Source organism: Leopardus geoffroyi, chromosome D1 (genome assembly GCF_018350155.1).
Source record: "Leopardus geoffroyi isolate Oge1 chromosome D1, O.geoffroyi_Oge1_pat1.0, whole genome shotgun sequence".
In the NCBI taxonomy this organism is placed as follows: domain Eukaryota; kingdom Metazoa; phylum Chordata; class Mammalia; order Carnivora; family Felidae; genus Leopardus; species Leopardus geoffroyi.
In genome coordinates, this window is record NC_059329.1 from 55760585 (window position 1) to 55777375 (window position 16791).

Below are 16791 nucleotides of genomic sequence, written 5' to 3' on the forward strand. Positions count from 1 at the left end.
AATTGTTAAACATGAAGACAGTAAGATTAAGGATTTCACTTAAATTAAATTTAAATCCCTAAATTAATGGCAGCTAAATATAGGAAAAGCCTCTTCCCTATTTTCATTTAAAAAAAGAATAGGACAAAATGGTTTTATATGTAGAAAGGTAACTTCCATTAAAACAGAGTATTTTCTGAAAAAACTCAAGATGTCAGAATGGATCAAGACAAGGTATCTAAGAATTCCATTCACTAGAATTTTTTTAACAAATTTAAAGTGCCATTCTAGCAGGAAGCTAGGGGGTAAACTATCCTTAGGGCTATGACTATATAAAACCACCCATTTCTCTAAATTAAGACAACAACTAAGAAGTCTCCTTCTTCCCTCCCAACAAATGCCACTGGGCCACTCTAGGTCTTCAGATCTTGTTGCTACCAGCCCTTCTTTCCTTCACCCAGGTCAAAACTACCTCCCCTTCCCAGGTGACCCAAACCTAAAACTGTCTGCCTTAAACCCTTTCTGATTATAGAATAAATGATAAATTATATAACTCTCTGTAACAAAGCCTCCACAACTGGGATGGGATACCTAAGCACCAACAACTTGAATACCTCTGTCTTCAACTTGAGAGTAAAAAGTACTAAAACCCCTCAAAATGAAATTTCTAGAGTCATGTCTCACAAATTTTTATGATAATTTACCTAAGAACTTTTGAGAGTTCTCCAAGAAGATCTTTCTTTTCCTTGGTGAGATCCCCCTGTGCCCGAAGTGCACTGATAACTCCAGCATATGCCTCCAATTCTAGAAGAAGAAAATTATTTTATCAAGATAGGCCTTCAATATTTTAAAACTATGGCTACATATAGTGAAACTTCAGGGCAAAAAACCTAGAAATCAATAAAAAAAAATCAATATGCAAAATTTTAAAAATTCCTCTCAAAAATCCTATCTAAGAACGTAGATTAAAATGTGGCTTTTATAATGTTTGTATATTTTTTTGCTGTTGTTATTATCTCACAGAAGTCACATATATAAGATGCTTAGGTAGAAAAATCCAATGGTAAATACTATCTTGCACATTATCACTGAAGAACACTTAACTCAGATGCTACCAACAATTAGGAATAGGCTCCAAGTGATGTAAGGCTGATAAGATAAATTTTTAGCTTTACTGACAGGTACCTACACTGACCAATCCTTAAAACAATTCCTTAGGCCTGCCTGAAATTCAAACTACATTCTACCTCCCTCCTGGGGTTGAGAATACCATGAGCACTGTCCAGTAGAAAAACTCCTAGAACAAGAGTCAAATGACCAGATTCTGGCTCCAGCACTACCACTCACTCACTAGTTGTGTGACCTTGGACAAGTCTCTTCTCATCTCTGAACCTCAATTTCTTTATCTAGAAGAGACTCTGAAGTTATCTTCCAGATCTAAGATCCTCTGCATCTACCATCAAAATGACTAAGGCAAGTTAGGAAACATGAGTTGCTCTTATAGCAACAAGGATATTATACACTGAACCCTAATGCCAGACAGTTTCGTTTCACTATTTTTCCACAACAACCATTATGAAATGAAACTGTCGGGGCGCCTGGGTGGCGTGGTCGGTTAAGCGTCCGACTTCAGCTCAGGTCACGATCTCGCGGTCCGTGAGTTCAAGCCCCACGTCGGGCTCTGGGCTGATGGCTCAGAGCCTGGAGCCTGCTTCCGATTCTGTGTCTCCCTCTCTCTCTGCCCCTCCCTCGTTCATGCTCTGTCTCTCTCTGTCTCAAAAATAAATAAATGTTAAAAAAAAAAAAATTAAAAAAAAAAAAAAAAAAGAAATGAAACTGTCAATCTCTGACACTTGTTAGACTCTTGATATCATCTCAGGTCATGATCTCCTGGTCCTCAAGCTGTGATCTCAAGGTTGTGAGATCAAGCCTTAAACTGGGAATGGTGCCTGCTTGGGATTTTCTCTCTCTGCCGCTTCCCCTACTCTTCCTTGGTCTCTGTCTCAAAATATACAAATTAAAAAAAAAAAAAAGACAAGGGCGCCTGGGTGGCTCAATCAGTTAAGCATCTGACTTCAGCTCAGGTCATGATCTCACAATTCGTGGGTTCGAGCCCTGCATCAGGCTCTGTGCTGACAGGTCAGAGCCTGGAGCCTGCTTCAAATTCTATGTCTCCCTTCTCTCTCTGCCCCTCCCCTGCTCTATCTCTCTCTCCCTCTCTCAAAAATAAACAAACATGAAAAAAAATATATATGGGGCACCTGAATGGCTCAGTTGGTTGAGCATTCGACCTTGGCTTGGGTCATGATCTCACGGTTTGTGAGTTCGAGCCCCACATTGGGCTCTGTACTGACAGCTCAGAGCCTGGAGCCTGCTTCAGATTCTGTGTCTCCCTCTCTCTCTGTCCCTTCCCTGCTCATGCTCTGTCTCTGTCTCTCTAACTCTCTCAAAAAATGAATAAATGTTAAAAAAAATTTTTTTTAAAAGACAAAATAAGATATACAACCAAAAACTCCTCATTGGCTCCCAATAAGCCATGCCTGCCTCCCAGCACACTCCATGGAAGTTGTACTACTTTGTATAGTCCTCTCCCACACTGACTCTGGGCTTGGCATGTGCCTTGCCTTGGCCAGTGGAACATCAGCATACCTGATGCAAACAGAAGCTCAATACGCATTTGCCCACAGGGCCTTGCTACCTTGAGATAACCAAGATGCAAAGAAGCCCAGGATGAAAAGCCACATGGAGAGACAGGCCCAGCCATCTCAGCTGAGCCCAGTCAACCATCTAAGCTACCAGTTGAATACAACCACGTGACAGAATTCAGAATTCACTCAATCGGTTAAGTGTGTTAAGTGTCAACTTTGGCTCAGGTCATGATCTTGCAGTTTGTGAGTTCAAGCCCTGTATTGAGCTCTCTCTACTGTCAGTGCACAGCCTGCTTCAGATCCTTTGTCCCCCACCCTCACCCCTCCCCTGCTCACGCTTGTTCTCTCTCAAAAATAAATAAACACATACACACAAAATGAAAGAAAACCCCCCAGCATCCATAGCATCAAAAATAATAATAAAATAGTTGTCTTAAACTATGAGACGAGTATACCTGAGCAAAACTGAATGATGGGAAATAAGTGTCCAAACTACATTTATCTTCTTACTCAATTCAAGTTGCTACTAGTTAGTATTTGCTACTTCCTAATGCCGGACACCCAAATAATAAAGGCATGCATATCTGCATCCTAAGTACTACACCAATAATAAACTAATAGCCTCATTTAGTTCATGTTATTCATAGTTCTGACAATCAAAAAAAGACCTTTATATAGTAGAGTAAGTGAGTTGACTATATTAAACAGAAATGTCTGGTCCAACTGAATTATCCCATGTGTAAACACCCTGTATATTCAATCTATGCTGAATACTATGTAGATGTTTCATGGGGTCTCTCTGGAAGGAAAAAGCTTTCCCATTCTGGAGAAGTGAAGAAAATACTTAGTCACAGGAAACATGTATTTCAGCTTTTATCATGACCCAAAGTAGAGTTCAGAAAGGCACTGGGGATAACCAACTAAGAAATCACTATACTAAAAGCTTATGCCTCATTTATGGAATATTTTATTCAACAAATCAGTACTGAGTCCTATTATAGATATCAGATAGTATGCTAAATTCTACCTTCAAGGAGTTAACCTTAGAATAAAGCTACAGTGAAACAAGTCATCAGACAATTATGATACAGTTTATAATACAGTGGTAAAAGCACAGAGGGGAAACACATCATCTGATCTAGAAGCATAAGCTTTAATCAGAAGTGTGCTCTAAGCAAGCAAAGGAGAAAAAATGCAAATGTGCAAAAGGAATAGGAAGAGTAAAAGCAAATAATATCTCATATAGACATCAAACTTCCAATAACAGTCAGTGAGCATTTTCAGAGTTTTACTCTAGGGAAAGTAAAAACATGTCTGTACTCGGACAGTCATTAATTCAAACCAAACTATTAATTGCACATGACTACTATTACAAGGTACCATGGAGAATGATTATATAAATAAAACAAAGTGCCTATCTTCAAGGTAATTAAAATCCAACAAGAGATACATATACAGGAATAAAGAAAGATAAAAATGGAAAAGTAGTTTGGGGCCAGACTAAGCCTCTAATTCCAGGCTAAAATGCTTTTATTTGATAGGACTCTGTAATTGACTGAATGTGGAAATAACAGCAGAAGGAAAGGAACGAAGTTTTACAGTCTGCAAGATATTTAGGAGAAGGGCAATACCATACAAAGAAATGGAGAGGTCAGAGAGAGGAAGTGGCATGAGGACAAAGAAAAAGTTCACTTTCGGCCTATGCAGTTTATGGTGATCAAGATACTACTTCAAAAAGAGTGAAATTAACTAAAGAAATGTGGCAAAGATTTTTGACATTTCAAGTGTCATTCCAAGTCTAACTAAAAAATCATAGACAAAAGTATGAGGTGGCAACCTCACACAAAACTGGGACTCAGACAACAGTTATCATAGGTACATAATTCGAGGCACTTCCTCCCTCCTCCAGAAATTCACTCATCGTAAAGAACCTTCACTGGCTTCCCAACCTCCTTCACATTTGATTTCCATTTTGATGGGTATCCTCAGATCCTGACAAATATCAAACTTAGTTGAATTTCTGGCATTATTTTTGGTGCCATTCTACTGTAGTGCTAACTCTAATGATACATAAATATATGCAAACACCACAGAAAACAAAAAGATTCGCCAAACCACTTTTATAAAGTCCTCAACGCATTCCATTTAAACAAATCAGTCATAAACAACATAGTCCGTAAAGCCTCAAGTTGGAGTTGTAGCTCAGGAATGGTTTTAAAAAAAATAAGGCAGAGGAAAAGCAGGCTAGAAGGAGGGAAGGAAGCATTTATCTATTACTGGTCTGTTTAACGTATCATAAAAAATTCTCTATCCCAGTTTCTTTTTATTTAAGTAAAATCTCAATGTTTAACATTTTATGTTATATGATTTATAACTATTTTTGGAAGGACAAACCTAATTCTTAAAATATTTTAAGTTAATTCCTAAATACAGTACTTTCTCTAAACTTTGGACCTAGAGCTACTATTTGAAGGCAATTCAAAGGTTTCATTGTTATGATAATAGGCCAACGGGTGGGGAGGAAGTCTTTCTGCAAATCACTACCAAGGCTCACCTCCCAAAGTGAAGGGTCATTGAAGACGACATTACCCTGCAGGAAGGCTGTTTTCTTTTGTACAGAAACAGCTCTCTAGCAACAGTACCCACACAGCTCTGGCTAAAGTTAAAGATAAATTTAGACTTACAGGTTACCATTTTTATATTTAAACATAATCTCTTGACTCAAGGCCCCCAAAGCCCAAAAACTCTAAACCAGTCTACTATACTTGGGATCTGTTCCTCCGCAATTATTTTAGCTATAAAATTAATACAAGTCCAACTTTATAAATGGTAGCTAGCAAATTATAGCAGTTGCATGTAAGTGTGTAGAAAATCATCCTCAAATTAGTACTAAAAGTTGGATGTAAGGTTAAAGGAAAAATATGATAAAAGAATGATTGCCTCAAAAAACTCTCTAAACATGCTAAAATACAATGCAAAAAGGTAGTTTAAAATAAGAGAAATCCTCGTAGTGCTCTGAGGGAAAATAAAAAGGGTAAATGTTACTAGCAGGCAGCGCCAGGGCAGCTATGATTCAGATTTACATACAGGAATTCCCAACAAAAATTTCCTTTGAAGATTCACCTGCAACTACATTAACGTCTGAAAGCAACTGCTCTAAAACACTATACCCTCAGATGTCAAGCACTGTGATAGGCCCCTTTTATATACAACTAATCCACATAACAAATCTATGAGGCAGATATTATTATGCTTCTTTTACAAAAATGTCAACAGATTTATGGAGATTAAATAAATTGATCTTGCGGGTCATCAGTGATAAGACAAAGACCCCAGGTCTCTCTGAAATCAAAGCCCACCCTTTACCCTTCAAAATGACAGATATCCAAATAACTCATATCCACTTCCAAAACATTTAATGTTCTTTTTTCAAATAATTTTTTCATTTGATGAACATCTACTATGTGCTAGCCTGCAACGATGGTGGTAAAGAAGACAACAAGGTCCTTCTTGGACCTTACAGGCTAAGGCGGCAGTTCTCAGCCAAGGATCCTCATCTGAACCACAGAATACAGAAAATAATTCGAGTAACTCTTTTTCTCAATTTTCCCAAGAACAGTACATAACGATTACAATTCTAAATACATAAGTTAGTTCATTACATACAATGGATTAGGTTCAGCATTAGTACTTAATTCTCTCCCTAAAATGCTAGTTGAGAAAGGCTGCTCTAAAGGAAAAAAAGCTCAAAATAATTAATTATAAATACAAAGAATGTCTTATTACTGACAGTAAAATATAATTTAGAGAAGTCAGCATAGCTAACATTTACTTAGAATTTAGAAACAGTATGTAATTCACACATACATTCATGAAGGTTAAAAGTATGCTAAAGTGATATTGGAATCATATTCCCTGGGTTACAATCCTGACTCCAGCATCACCTTGGGCTCTAAGCTTCAGTTCTGTCATCTGTAAAATGGAAACAGACAAAAAAAAAAAAACAAAAAAAACCTACCTTTTCCATTTGAGTGAGGATTAAGTGAGATGCTGAAAGAGTAAAAACCTCACAACAGCCCAGTACCCCTCGAGAACTCTTAGCTACTATTTTTATTATTATGGTTCATGCACCTACTAAGTACAGAGCACTATGCTAGGCACTAGGGAAATAACGAGTAAGATGGGGAATACACCTCCAAAAAATTTCTAACGCAGCATGAGATAGGACATCCAGGCAAACAGCCATGACAAAAAAAAAAAAAAAAAAAAGAGAAAAGTAACATAGAAAGTCATAAAACATCAAAAATGAAAACCGTACCCAATTTTCGAAGAATCCTTTTGCATTCATCCCTGCTGAGATCCAAAAGGGTTGGCCACACAACAGGCATTGCTGCTTCTTTTTGGTAGCCCCAAAGAGCTTGTCTTCCCTAACAAAACAAAACAAAACAAAACAAAAATCAAATTAACAAAGTACATTCAAAAGGCCACTTGCCTGGAGATCCTCACCCTAAGAAGTAAAAACAGTAAGAACAATCCTATTTCACCACCACAGTTTTCAACTTTTGACAAATGAAGAACTAAACAGCCATTCCGGAGCTTATTATTCAATCGGCATAAAACAGTGGAAAGAGCACAGGCTTTAGGGTCAGACACCTCTAGGTTCTAGTTCTAGCCTTCAACTCACTGGCTGAGCGATCCTGGGTGAAGGGGCCTATCTGAGCAAAAGTTTTCCCCATCTGGAAAACAAAGGTATTCTCATCCAATTCGTCATGAGGATTAAAGGACAGTATGTGAAGTTCTTATCACAGTGGCTGGCATGTTGTTTAATAAATAGGTGCTACTACTTGATTTGGGCAAGTCACTTGATTTCTGTTGGCTTTCTCATTCACGACTTACAAGAGAGAAAACACATAAAGCTGCCAGCTCGTTACAAGGGCTAATGGAACTTCAAAAACTGTCTTCTCAAGTCTGAACAATGAACGATGAATTTACACCCAGTAGTCCTTAGACAATCATTTACCAAAATTTCAGATGTCAGGAATTTACTTTGTACTGGGAATTGCCTGGTTCAGAGGATAAAAAGACAACTTAGCGCTGAGGGCTTGAACAATACCTGCTTAGCACACAGCAGATCCACTGTAAATATTGGTTAAGTAGGTGAATGAAGACAGAGGAGAGTAGAATGAATGAGTGAGTGAGTGAATGAATGAATGAATGAATGAGCGAGCTCACTCCCCAGTTGAGGAGTCAGGCACCGAACCGTAATAACTGCTATATCCCGTTCCAGGCACTGGGGCTGCTAACTCCAACTCTGCGCCCGGAGTTGACTGCCCCCCCCCCCCCCCCCCCCGCCTCCGACTTCCCATAGTCCTCTCAGCTACGAACCAACCCAGAGCTAGGAGAACTGGACTGCGCGCCCCAGCCGGCAGGATGACATAAAGAAAAGGGGTGGGGAGGAGGAAGAAGGGGCAGAGCCAAAGGAATCCGCTCCCTCCACAAGCCAGTCCCCGCCTCCCGACAGGATCTTGGAGGCGGCCGGCGACCGCCCGAACAAGCACCACGTCACGGCATCCCGACGCGTCCCCGCCAGCGCACCCCACCGCGGGGACGCAGCGCACTGGAAATCTAAGCAGCAGTAGCGGGAGCCCGCTCCGGCAGCCGGGATCTCGTGCAATCCTTCCCCCACTCAAGTGTCAAGGAGGCAAGCCCGCCCCGCCCCCTCCCCAAACACGCACTCTCTCACAGCACCACAACAAGAGCAGCCCGCCCACCCTCCTCACTGGTGCCGCTCAGCGCCAACCCCAATGTCAAGCCCACTACCCAAGCCCTTCAGGACCAGTAGCCGGTGTCAGGGGCCACGGTCGGCATCAGCGCCTCGCTCCCTCCTCAGCGGAGAGGACAACGGAGAGAAACTAGGCGCGCGGACAGCCAGGCAGGCGACCGAGACTCACCGGGAGGCGCCCAGAGCTGAACCCCCAGGATCCCAGCACCAGGCCTGCCAAAGTCCCCCTCAGCCCACCTCAGGGAGCCCCACGATCCCGTTAGGAGACAACGGAGGATGGGGCTGGGCGCCCCAAGCCGGGGACCAAATGCTTGGCCCGGCGCTCCTCCAGCCCGGCTAACCTGCCAGCTCTTCCCGGCACCCTGTCCGAGAGTCACCCACCTGCCCGGCCTTTCGGGGCTCATCTAAAAGGCTCCTCCGCCAAGACTAGGGAACACCAGGAATTGGGTTTGTTTGCGGTGCCTCAGAAGGGGCAAGATGGCGACAGGCATCAGGGCGCAGGCGCAGCCGCGCGCTGCCAGTCGGGAGGTGTAGTTCGCCTTTCCCGCCTTTCGGAGAACAGGCTCCAGAAAGCTTCCATTCTCCCAGTTCCTCTTTTCCTCCGCGTTTTGAAAGGAAAGAAGAGACATCGCGGGAGGTGCTGGGAGTTGTGGTCCCGACCCAACTCCCTCCTCTTTCGTTGTCGGTATGCTGTCGCAGGCGCAAGGAAGGCCGGGATTGTAGTTTCCCTGGCTTCTCCTCCATACCCTCCTTCTCCGGCTTCGCGCGCCTCTCCTCCAGCTGCCGTCTCCCGACCAATCGGCTGCGCTCTCTGCTACGTGTGGCGTCACACGTAGAGGCCAAGATGGCGTCGGTAGCTGGAGCTGGGGCTTTGCCGCGACCTTTACTCTAGGCGAGGTTAGGGACGGTAGGAAAGCAGCTTTGTCCCTGAAGCGCTGTTGAGGATTAGGATCGGATTCCTCAGAGTCATGGGAGCAATTGTCCGCGGCCTCCACAGCCCCCACCAGACGCAAGTCAAGGAGAGAGAATCCACGCTACGAGAACCGACATAGCGGACGTTGCGATTGCCAGAGCCCAGGCTGGCGGTTGCCGAGCTGCCAGTGGAGACGTGGAACCCGAGCGTTCTTCACTTCGGGTCTCTCTCCACGTGTGAAGTGGGAATGATAGTGATATCTCGTGCTTTAGCTGTCAAAGGCAAGAAGGAGAAGGTATTTGTTAGAGGCCCTACGACGTGGTAGGTTCATCCTTCAGCCTTTGTTCTTATTTAATCACAGAACAATTGTGGGACGAAGGTATTGTTGCCCCTATTACACGTATGAGAAGGGGGGCCCAGTGTGTAGCTACTCGCGGCCATAAAACCGAAACCAGTGCTTGGTATTGTTGAAGAGTCAATCAAGTGTTGTGATTGCCCTTCCTCCTAAATTGTGTACTTTGGGAAATCTCGGATCTGGTAAAAATGCCCAAGTCAAAGGGGGTTTTTAATATGCTTTCTGGTATTGACAAAGTTTTCTTGTAAAATGGGGTTGATACCACCCTATGGGGATATTGTGATACACAACGTAGGGAAGAGTTATTTGTGGATTGCGAACCTTTGTGCAAACGTGTGAGACTGGTCATATCCTTGAATGGAGCAGTAGATTAGGAAGAGAAAATAAATAACAGCACTTAAGTTTCTTACTACTGTTTACTCATTAGCTAAAAATACTCTGTAAGGTCCCAGAAAATTGTTATTGTTGAAACCCAAGCCTGCCCCTCCAGAAAGTCATGAAGTGGGACAGATGACCTCCAGGCCCTCTTCTCCCTCCCTTATCTTGTAATGCGTTCTCTTCCATCTATTTCCCAGTAAATTTAGGTGCCACCTGTTTTCAGGTCAATGACTTAACTTTTGGAAAGATGGCAAAAGAAACTTTAAAATATTTTGTTGTTTAACATACTTTCTTTGATTTGAGCCTTAATAGTATCTGAGGTAGATACAGTTTAGATCTTCCCTACTCCCCACCCCCACCCCCCCACCCCCCAACACACACACTATGAATGAGGATAACACAGAAATTGATGAACTCACCCAATTTCACAAAGCTAGGAATTGAAGGGAGCTGGGCTTTTTGATCCCAGGTCTTCTGACTTCCAACTGTCTTCTATACAATAAATGTCAAGGTGACAAGTAATGGAGTGGAAATGGAAAGCCAAGCTGCTTATAAAACTGGCACTGACCACAATCAGTAGCATATAAATCAAGAATTATAGCTTACTCCTATGTTTACTTAATGTTAAGTATTGCTGTAAGCGTCTCACATACTAATTCATTTAGTCCTTAAAATTTTATGAGGTAGAAACTATTATGTCTAATTACAAATGAGAAAACTGAGGCAGAGAAAGGAGGTTAAATAGCTTGCCTAGAGTCACACATTATAAATAAATGGTAAAGCCAGGACTTAAACATAAGCAGCTTGACTCCAGTGTATGCTCTAGACTAGTGGTTCTCAAACTTTCATGTTCAGTAGGAACCCCTGAGGATCTTGTTAAAATGCATCTTGAGTGTTTCTGGATAGGTTCTAAGATTCTATATTTCTAACAAACTCTCAGTCTTCCACACATCCTCCCTTTCTTCCTAACTATATTTGTATTTTGTGACCAGAATCTGCCTTCCCCGTACTGCCTCTGATTGCTCCATATTCCCAAATATTCCCAATATTAAATTCTCTTCCTTAAGGGTCAGAGTCATACTTCACCCTCAAGAAGCTTATCCTGCCCCTGACTTTTCCTTCTAAGACAGGCATTCCTGCCTCTGCTTCTACACATTGTATTACAAAATTCAGAACATTTGATTTATGGTCATTTGTTTGAAAATCTTTCTGACTAGACAATGGGCTCTTCAAGGAGAGATCTTTGCACTCTAGTACCTAGCACATAAAAATAATAGCTAATACTTATCCAGGGCTTTCTCTGTTCCAGATACTGTTTTATACATTAACTCTTTAGTGTCCACAAAACCCTTTTGAGAATACTATTACCATTTTATGGATGAAGAAACTGAGGCACAGAGACATTAAGTAGTTTCCCCAAGACAACACACTAGTTAGTAGCAGAGCCACGATTTCAAGTTAAGGCACTTTGCGCTTTGAGTCCACGAAATGTGGGATAAATAAAATGAGAGCCATCCTCCAATTCCACAAAAGAAAAACCAAGACTTATTGTCCTACTAGACATAACTATCTCTAGTCTGGGGAGATGTATTGGAGTACAATATCTGTCTCAAACTTTATTCCACTATTGACCAAGCAGGTTTCTTGAAACAAACTTCTTCAAGGGGCCTACCATCCACCATTCAGATTTTGTGGTGCTATATTGGAGAAGGTGGATTTCACCATTATCATCAAAATAATCTATCAGAAGATCAGAAGTGCTTTGAACAGCTCAGAAAGGAGGTGAAAGATCGGGACACTGCCTCGTCAACTGACAACTCCTCTTCCTCATTGTCCATGGAACGCTGTAGTCTCTACTTCCTAAATAGCTGGCCCCATTGTTTTAGTGGGATGATGGTGAGGCCTCATCACCTGTGTGGAGTGGACTTTTTTTCCCAGCCCTATTCTTCCGAAAGAACCTCTCCACACTCCTTGCCTAGTACGTCTATCATACTGCCACTGCTGTCAGGGTGAGCTTACAAAAATTCAAAGCTCACCATGTCAGTCGCCGGCATAAGACTTTCCAGTGGTTCCCAGTTGCCAATAGAGTAGTAAAGTTCCAGCTTTTTTACAAGCAAACCCATGCCAATGCAAAGAAATTTCCTTGCATACCTAATATTTTCCTAGAACGCTGCCATCACTTCTTTATCTTGCCAAAAATCTGATATTGTCCTAAAGTTAACTGTTTCTGTTGAAGCCCTTGCAAATGGAGTTCTTCCTTCTATCCCCATCTTCAATATCTTGAACCAGAAGGAAAGGATGGTATTCTCCTCACCTTGTAACTACCAACTTCCAGACCGGCTACCCTTGCAGTGAGGCTTTCAAACCCTGCAAACTCCATTTAACTGTCATTCCATCTCTCTAGGGATGATGGGATTTTTTTAGGGAGAAGTTTTTAAGTCTGCTATCATCAGCTTGTGTTGCCCTGTTGTCCCTTCTGCCCTTGTCCTCACCAGAAAGATTTTAAAAACCTTCCCCCAGCACTGCCATTCAACCACCCATTTCTTTGATCCTGTGCTTTGTTCTCCAGAACTATTCCACCTCTGAAATCAGTAACTAAGGTATTCCACCTTCTAAACAAGACCTTCTTTTATTCCAGAGTTTTTTTACTCCTTTACCCTCACCAAACCTGTTCTTCAACTTCAGTGAAATCTACAGTTTACAGTCTACCAGTTCCAGGTTTGTTCCCTCCTCTAGCTCTATTTTCTTCTCTTTCTACGCAGGGCCCTGTGATCATTCAAACTCTGTCTCATTGGCACTTCCAAGTTCATTCAGCTGTCTCTGTTTCCACATAGACCCTAAAACAACCCTCTACCTTGGATCAGTTTCTCCCCTATAATCCTCCCCATGTTGATGTAGCTGTTAGTTAACTATTGGTACATAAGAAATTATCCCAAACCTTGGCTTTAAAACAAAATAAGGTTTTGGTGGTTGTGGTTGTTGTTGTTGTTGTTTTAATTTCATACAGGTTTTGCAGTTTCTGTGGGAATCAAGTTAGCTGATTCTGGCTTGAAATCTCTAAGAGGTTGCATTCATGACGTCAGCTAGGACAGCTGTCATCTGAAGACTGGGGCTAAAGGATCAGCTTCCTAGGTACAGTAAAAATGTGGTTTGCGAGCATAATTCATTCCAGAAATGTGCTTGTAATCCAAAGCACTTGTATATCTAAGCAAATTTCCCCCATAAGAAATAATGGAAACTCAGATGATTCGTTCTATAACCCAAAAAATCCATATAAAAATGATTACAATACTGTTATATAAAACGAAATAATAAAGAAAAATAAAAACCTGCACTTACCTTTGAAAACCTTTGTGGCTGGTGTCAGGGAGACGAGAGAGGAGGATTATTGTGTAGGACGACTTTCAGTATCACTAGCAGAATCACTGCTATGTCTTGGCTCAATGGAATCTTTTCTGCCTGGGGGCCATTGTATACGCTCACCTGGATGTTGATTACAGTAAAATATTAATAAACTCTTGTCATATAATGTAATTGGCAATAAGGCAGCAGAGGTCTATATCTGCAGGCAGCCAGACCTAGAATGAAGTGAAGCATTCTTAAGCTTACTCGTGTACAGAAAGGCAAAGGACTGTCCATAGGTGCTTTGAAGTGACAAAAATACACCAGTACCAGTTGTGGGCACCTTCCAACGTTCTGAAAAATCACCGATTTCTGCTAAACACCATGGCCTGAGACTGAGCATCCAAGCATGGGAGACGATAACCCACAATCCTGCAGAGAGAGAAGAATCATTGGCTCAGTTGTGATCATGTGATGCATGTGACATTCAGCGTCATGTACTACTCGTATTGCAAGACATCACTTGTTTATCAACTTAAAATTTATTAGAAATGTTTGCTCATCTTGCAGAACACTTGCAGAACAACTTACAATCCAAGGTTTTACTGTAACTTGTTCACATGGTTGGCAAGTTAGTGAGGGAAGAGGTCTGTTTCTTACTCTGGACCTCCCTATAAGGCTGCTTGAGCGTCCTCACAACATAAGTAATGGGAGAGAGCAGTGTGGAAGCTGTAAAGTTGCAATGTGCCTATCCGTGTGTGTGTGTATAAAATCAGGTTTTAGGAATTTATACAAAGCAGCAAATCTAGGACAACTTGATGGAAGTAAGTTGAAATAATATTAAGTAGCATTTATTGAAATTCCATTATAAAAAGCACCTGTGTGCGTTATCTCGTTTAAACTTCACAACATTCCCATGGTATAGTAATTGTCCATTTCATAGCTGAGGAAACCAGGGCCTAGAGAGAAAAATAATTTGTGCAATGTCAAATATCACAAGACTCTTCCCAGGAACACACAGATATTACAGAGTTCTGGTTATTTGTGGTTGCATAACAAAGCATTGCTATAGCTTATACAATTTATTTTTGCTCACAGATCTTCAAATTGGTAGGGCTTAAGAACACAGTTCATCTCTACTCCTCTGGAGTCCACTGGGACAGCCTAATGGCTAAAATCTGGAATCATCTGAGGTCTCATTCATTCATATGACCAGCAATTGATGTTGCCTGGAATCTTTGCTGGGATTATCAGCAGAAACATCAGTGTGTGGCATCTCCATGTGGCCTATGCTTCCTTACAACATGTGGCCAGATTCCAAGGCAAGTGACTAGAGAGAAAAGAGACAAAAGAAAACTGGAAGTTTTTGTCATCAAACTATGGAAGCCATGCCATTATTTCTGCAATACTCTTGATTGGAACAGTCAAGCCCACCCAGGTTCAAGGGGAACCTAACAGAAGAATGGTAGAGTTCTGAAAGAACACATGGAACCAGAAATACTGCTGTGGTCATTTTTGAAAAACATCATCTGCTGTAGTCAGTCCTGGTCACAATTCATCTCTCTCTCACATGGCAAAACATATTCATTCCTTCCTCCCCAAACCCCCAGTCTCTTCCCATTGTGATAGCAGAATCAGGCTGCTAAGAGGCTAAGAGGCTGCAGTCAAACTGTGAGATTCCATTTATATAAAGTTCAAAAGCAGCAAAAGTAATCTATATTGCTAGAAGTCTGGATAGTAAATAACTTTAGAGGAGCAACTACTTGGAGCAGGTAGGAACCGTGGAACTATGAATGTTCTAGCTCTTGATCTGGGTAGGGGTTACGTGAATAGATAGGCCTAGGTAAAAGCTTATCAAGCTATATGTGTAAGATTGTATCCTTTATGTAGTTTATACCTCAATAAAAAGTAAAAAGGTGCTGTAATGGTGGATACACATCATTATACATTTGTCAAAACCCATAGAATGTACACCACCAGGGGTGAACACTTATGTAACCTTTAGACGTTAGGTGATAATGACACATCAGTGTAGGTTCATCACTTGTAACAAATGTACTACTCTGGTGTGGGATGTTGATAGATCATATATGAGAGGCACGGGGCTGGGTAGGAGTGGAGGTATGTGGGAACTTTTTATACAGTTTGAACCTAAAAGTGGTCTAAAAAATAAAATTTATGGGGCGCCTGGGTGGCGCAGTCGGTTGAGCGTCCGACTTCAGCCAGGTCACGATCTCGCGGTCCGTGAGTTCGAGCCCCGCGTCGGGCTCTGGGCTGATGGCTCAGAGCCTGGAGCCTGTTTCCGATTCTGTGTCTCCCTCTCTCTCTGCCCCTCCCCCGTTCATGCTCTGTCTCTCTGTGTACCAAAAATAAATAAAAACGTTGAAAAAAAAAATAAAATAAAATTTATTACTTAAAAAATGCCAGTAAAAAGGATTTTTAAAAATCCTATTTGTACCAGTTAGGAATGTGTGGGTGTGTGGGCATGGATGGATGGATGGATGGATGAATGAAATGGTTTAAGGAATAATGAAAATTTGGGGTTCACTTTAAGTCCTAGAGTAGTTCTGGCTACAGGCATTACTGAATCTAGAGTATCTCTCCATCCCTCAGCTGTTTTCTACTGTGTCGGCTCCCAGCAGTTCCAGGCTTATATCATCCTTCCTGCTTATAGCCCCAGCAGAAAAGAGGCACATGCTATCTCTTCCGACGATCTTATTAAAAGTCTCACCCTGTTGCTGTTGTCTCCATCTGGGGCATGTGCCCATCCCTAAACTGTGGCCAGGAGAATGTAATGCCCTGATTTGCCTTATCCACATATTACTCTCTGGAAAGGAGGAAGCTGAGTGGTAAAGTCAATTATTCCAAAGTACATGGAGTGAGGGTGGGGGTGAGCTTGGCTTCCCTTAGGAAAATTAGGGTACTGTTGTCAGAGGTCAGTGAAAGAATGTTACACAGCAAAATCAGATGCTTACTAAAATAAGCCAGGGCACTGTGTGAGTCATAAAAATGTTCATACCCTTTGATATAGGATTCCCATTTGTGGGAATAATCTAAAATATGAGAAAAGTTATATTTACAGAAATTTTAATTTCAATGCTATCAAAAAATTGACAACCTAATCATCTTACAATAGAAAAGTATTTACATACCCCACATATCTACACAGACTAAATGTAATTTAAAATGAAAATTACAGGGGCATCTGACTGGATCAGTTGGTAAAGCGTGTGACTCTAAATCTCAGGGTTGTGAGTTCGAGCCCCATGTTGGGTGTAGAGATCACTTAATAAATAAAACTTTTTAAAAAATGAAAATTCTGAGTAGTTAACATTAAGGAATATGTTTATGATAAGTGGAAAAATCACATACATATGTGTATATACATACCTTT

General features: G+C 41.5%; 1 protein-coding gene and 1 long non-coding RNA gene across 32 annotated transcripts in view; one reads left to right on the forward strand and one right to left on the reverse strand.

The window, feature by feature from the left end:
- Positions 1-9182, reverse strand: part of EMSY (EMSY transcriptional repressor, BRCA2 interacting) — an 89002-nt gene extending 79820 nt beyond the window's left edge. For 13 of the 31 annotated variants that reach the window (XM_045483946.1, XM_045483951.1, XM_045483929.1 and 10 more), the window contains exons 1-3: positions 8791-8907; positions 6946-7054; positions 684-783 (exon numbers count right to left, since the gene is read on the reverse strand). In XM_045483946.1, coding sequence (XP_045339902.1) covers positions 684-783; positions 6946-7015 — 170 coding nt within the window. In that variant the 5' untranslated portion in view covers positions 7016-7054; positions 8791-8907. Of the gene's footprint in view, positions 1-683; positions 784-6945; positions 7055-8790 lie in introns of all 31 variants that reach the window. The other 18 variants (XM_045483938.1, XM_045483937.1, XM_045483940.1 and 15 more) reach the window with 8 other exon arrangements.
- LOC123601133 lies at positions 9038-15322 on the forward strand. The gene is made up of 2 exons (XR_006713984.1): positions 9038-9643; positions 14496-15322. It is a non-coding gene; the product is annotated as an uncharacterized LOC123601133 (long non-coding RNA).
- The last annotated feature ends 1469 nt before the right edge of the window (positions 15323-16791 follow it).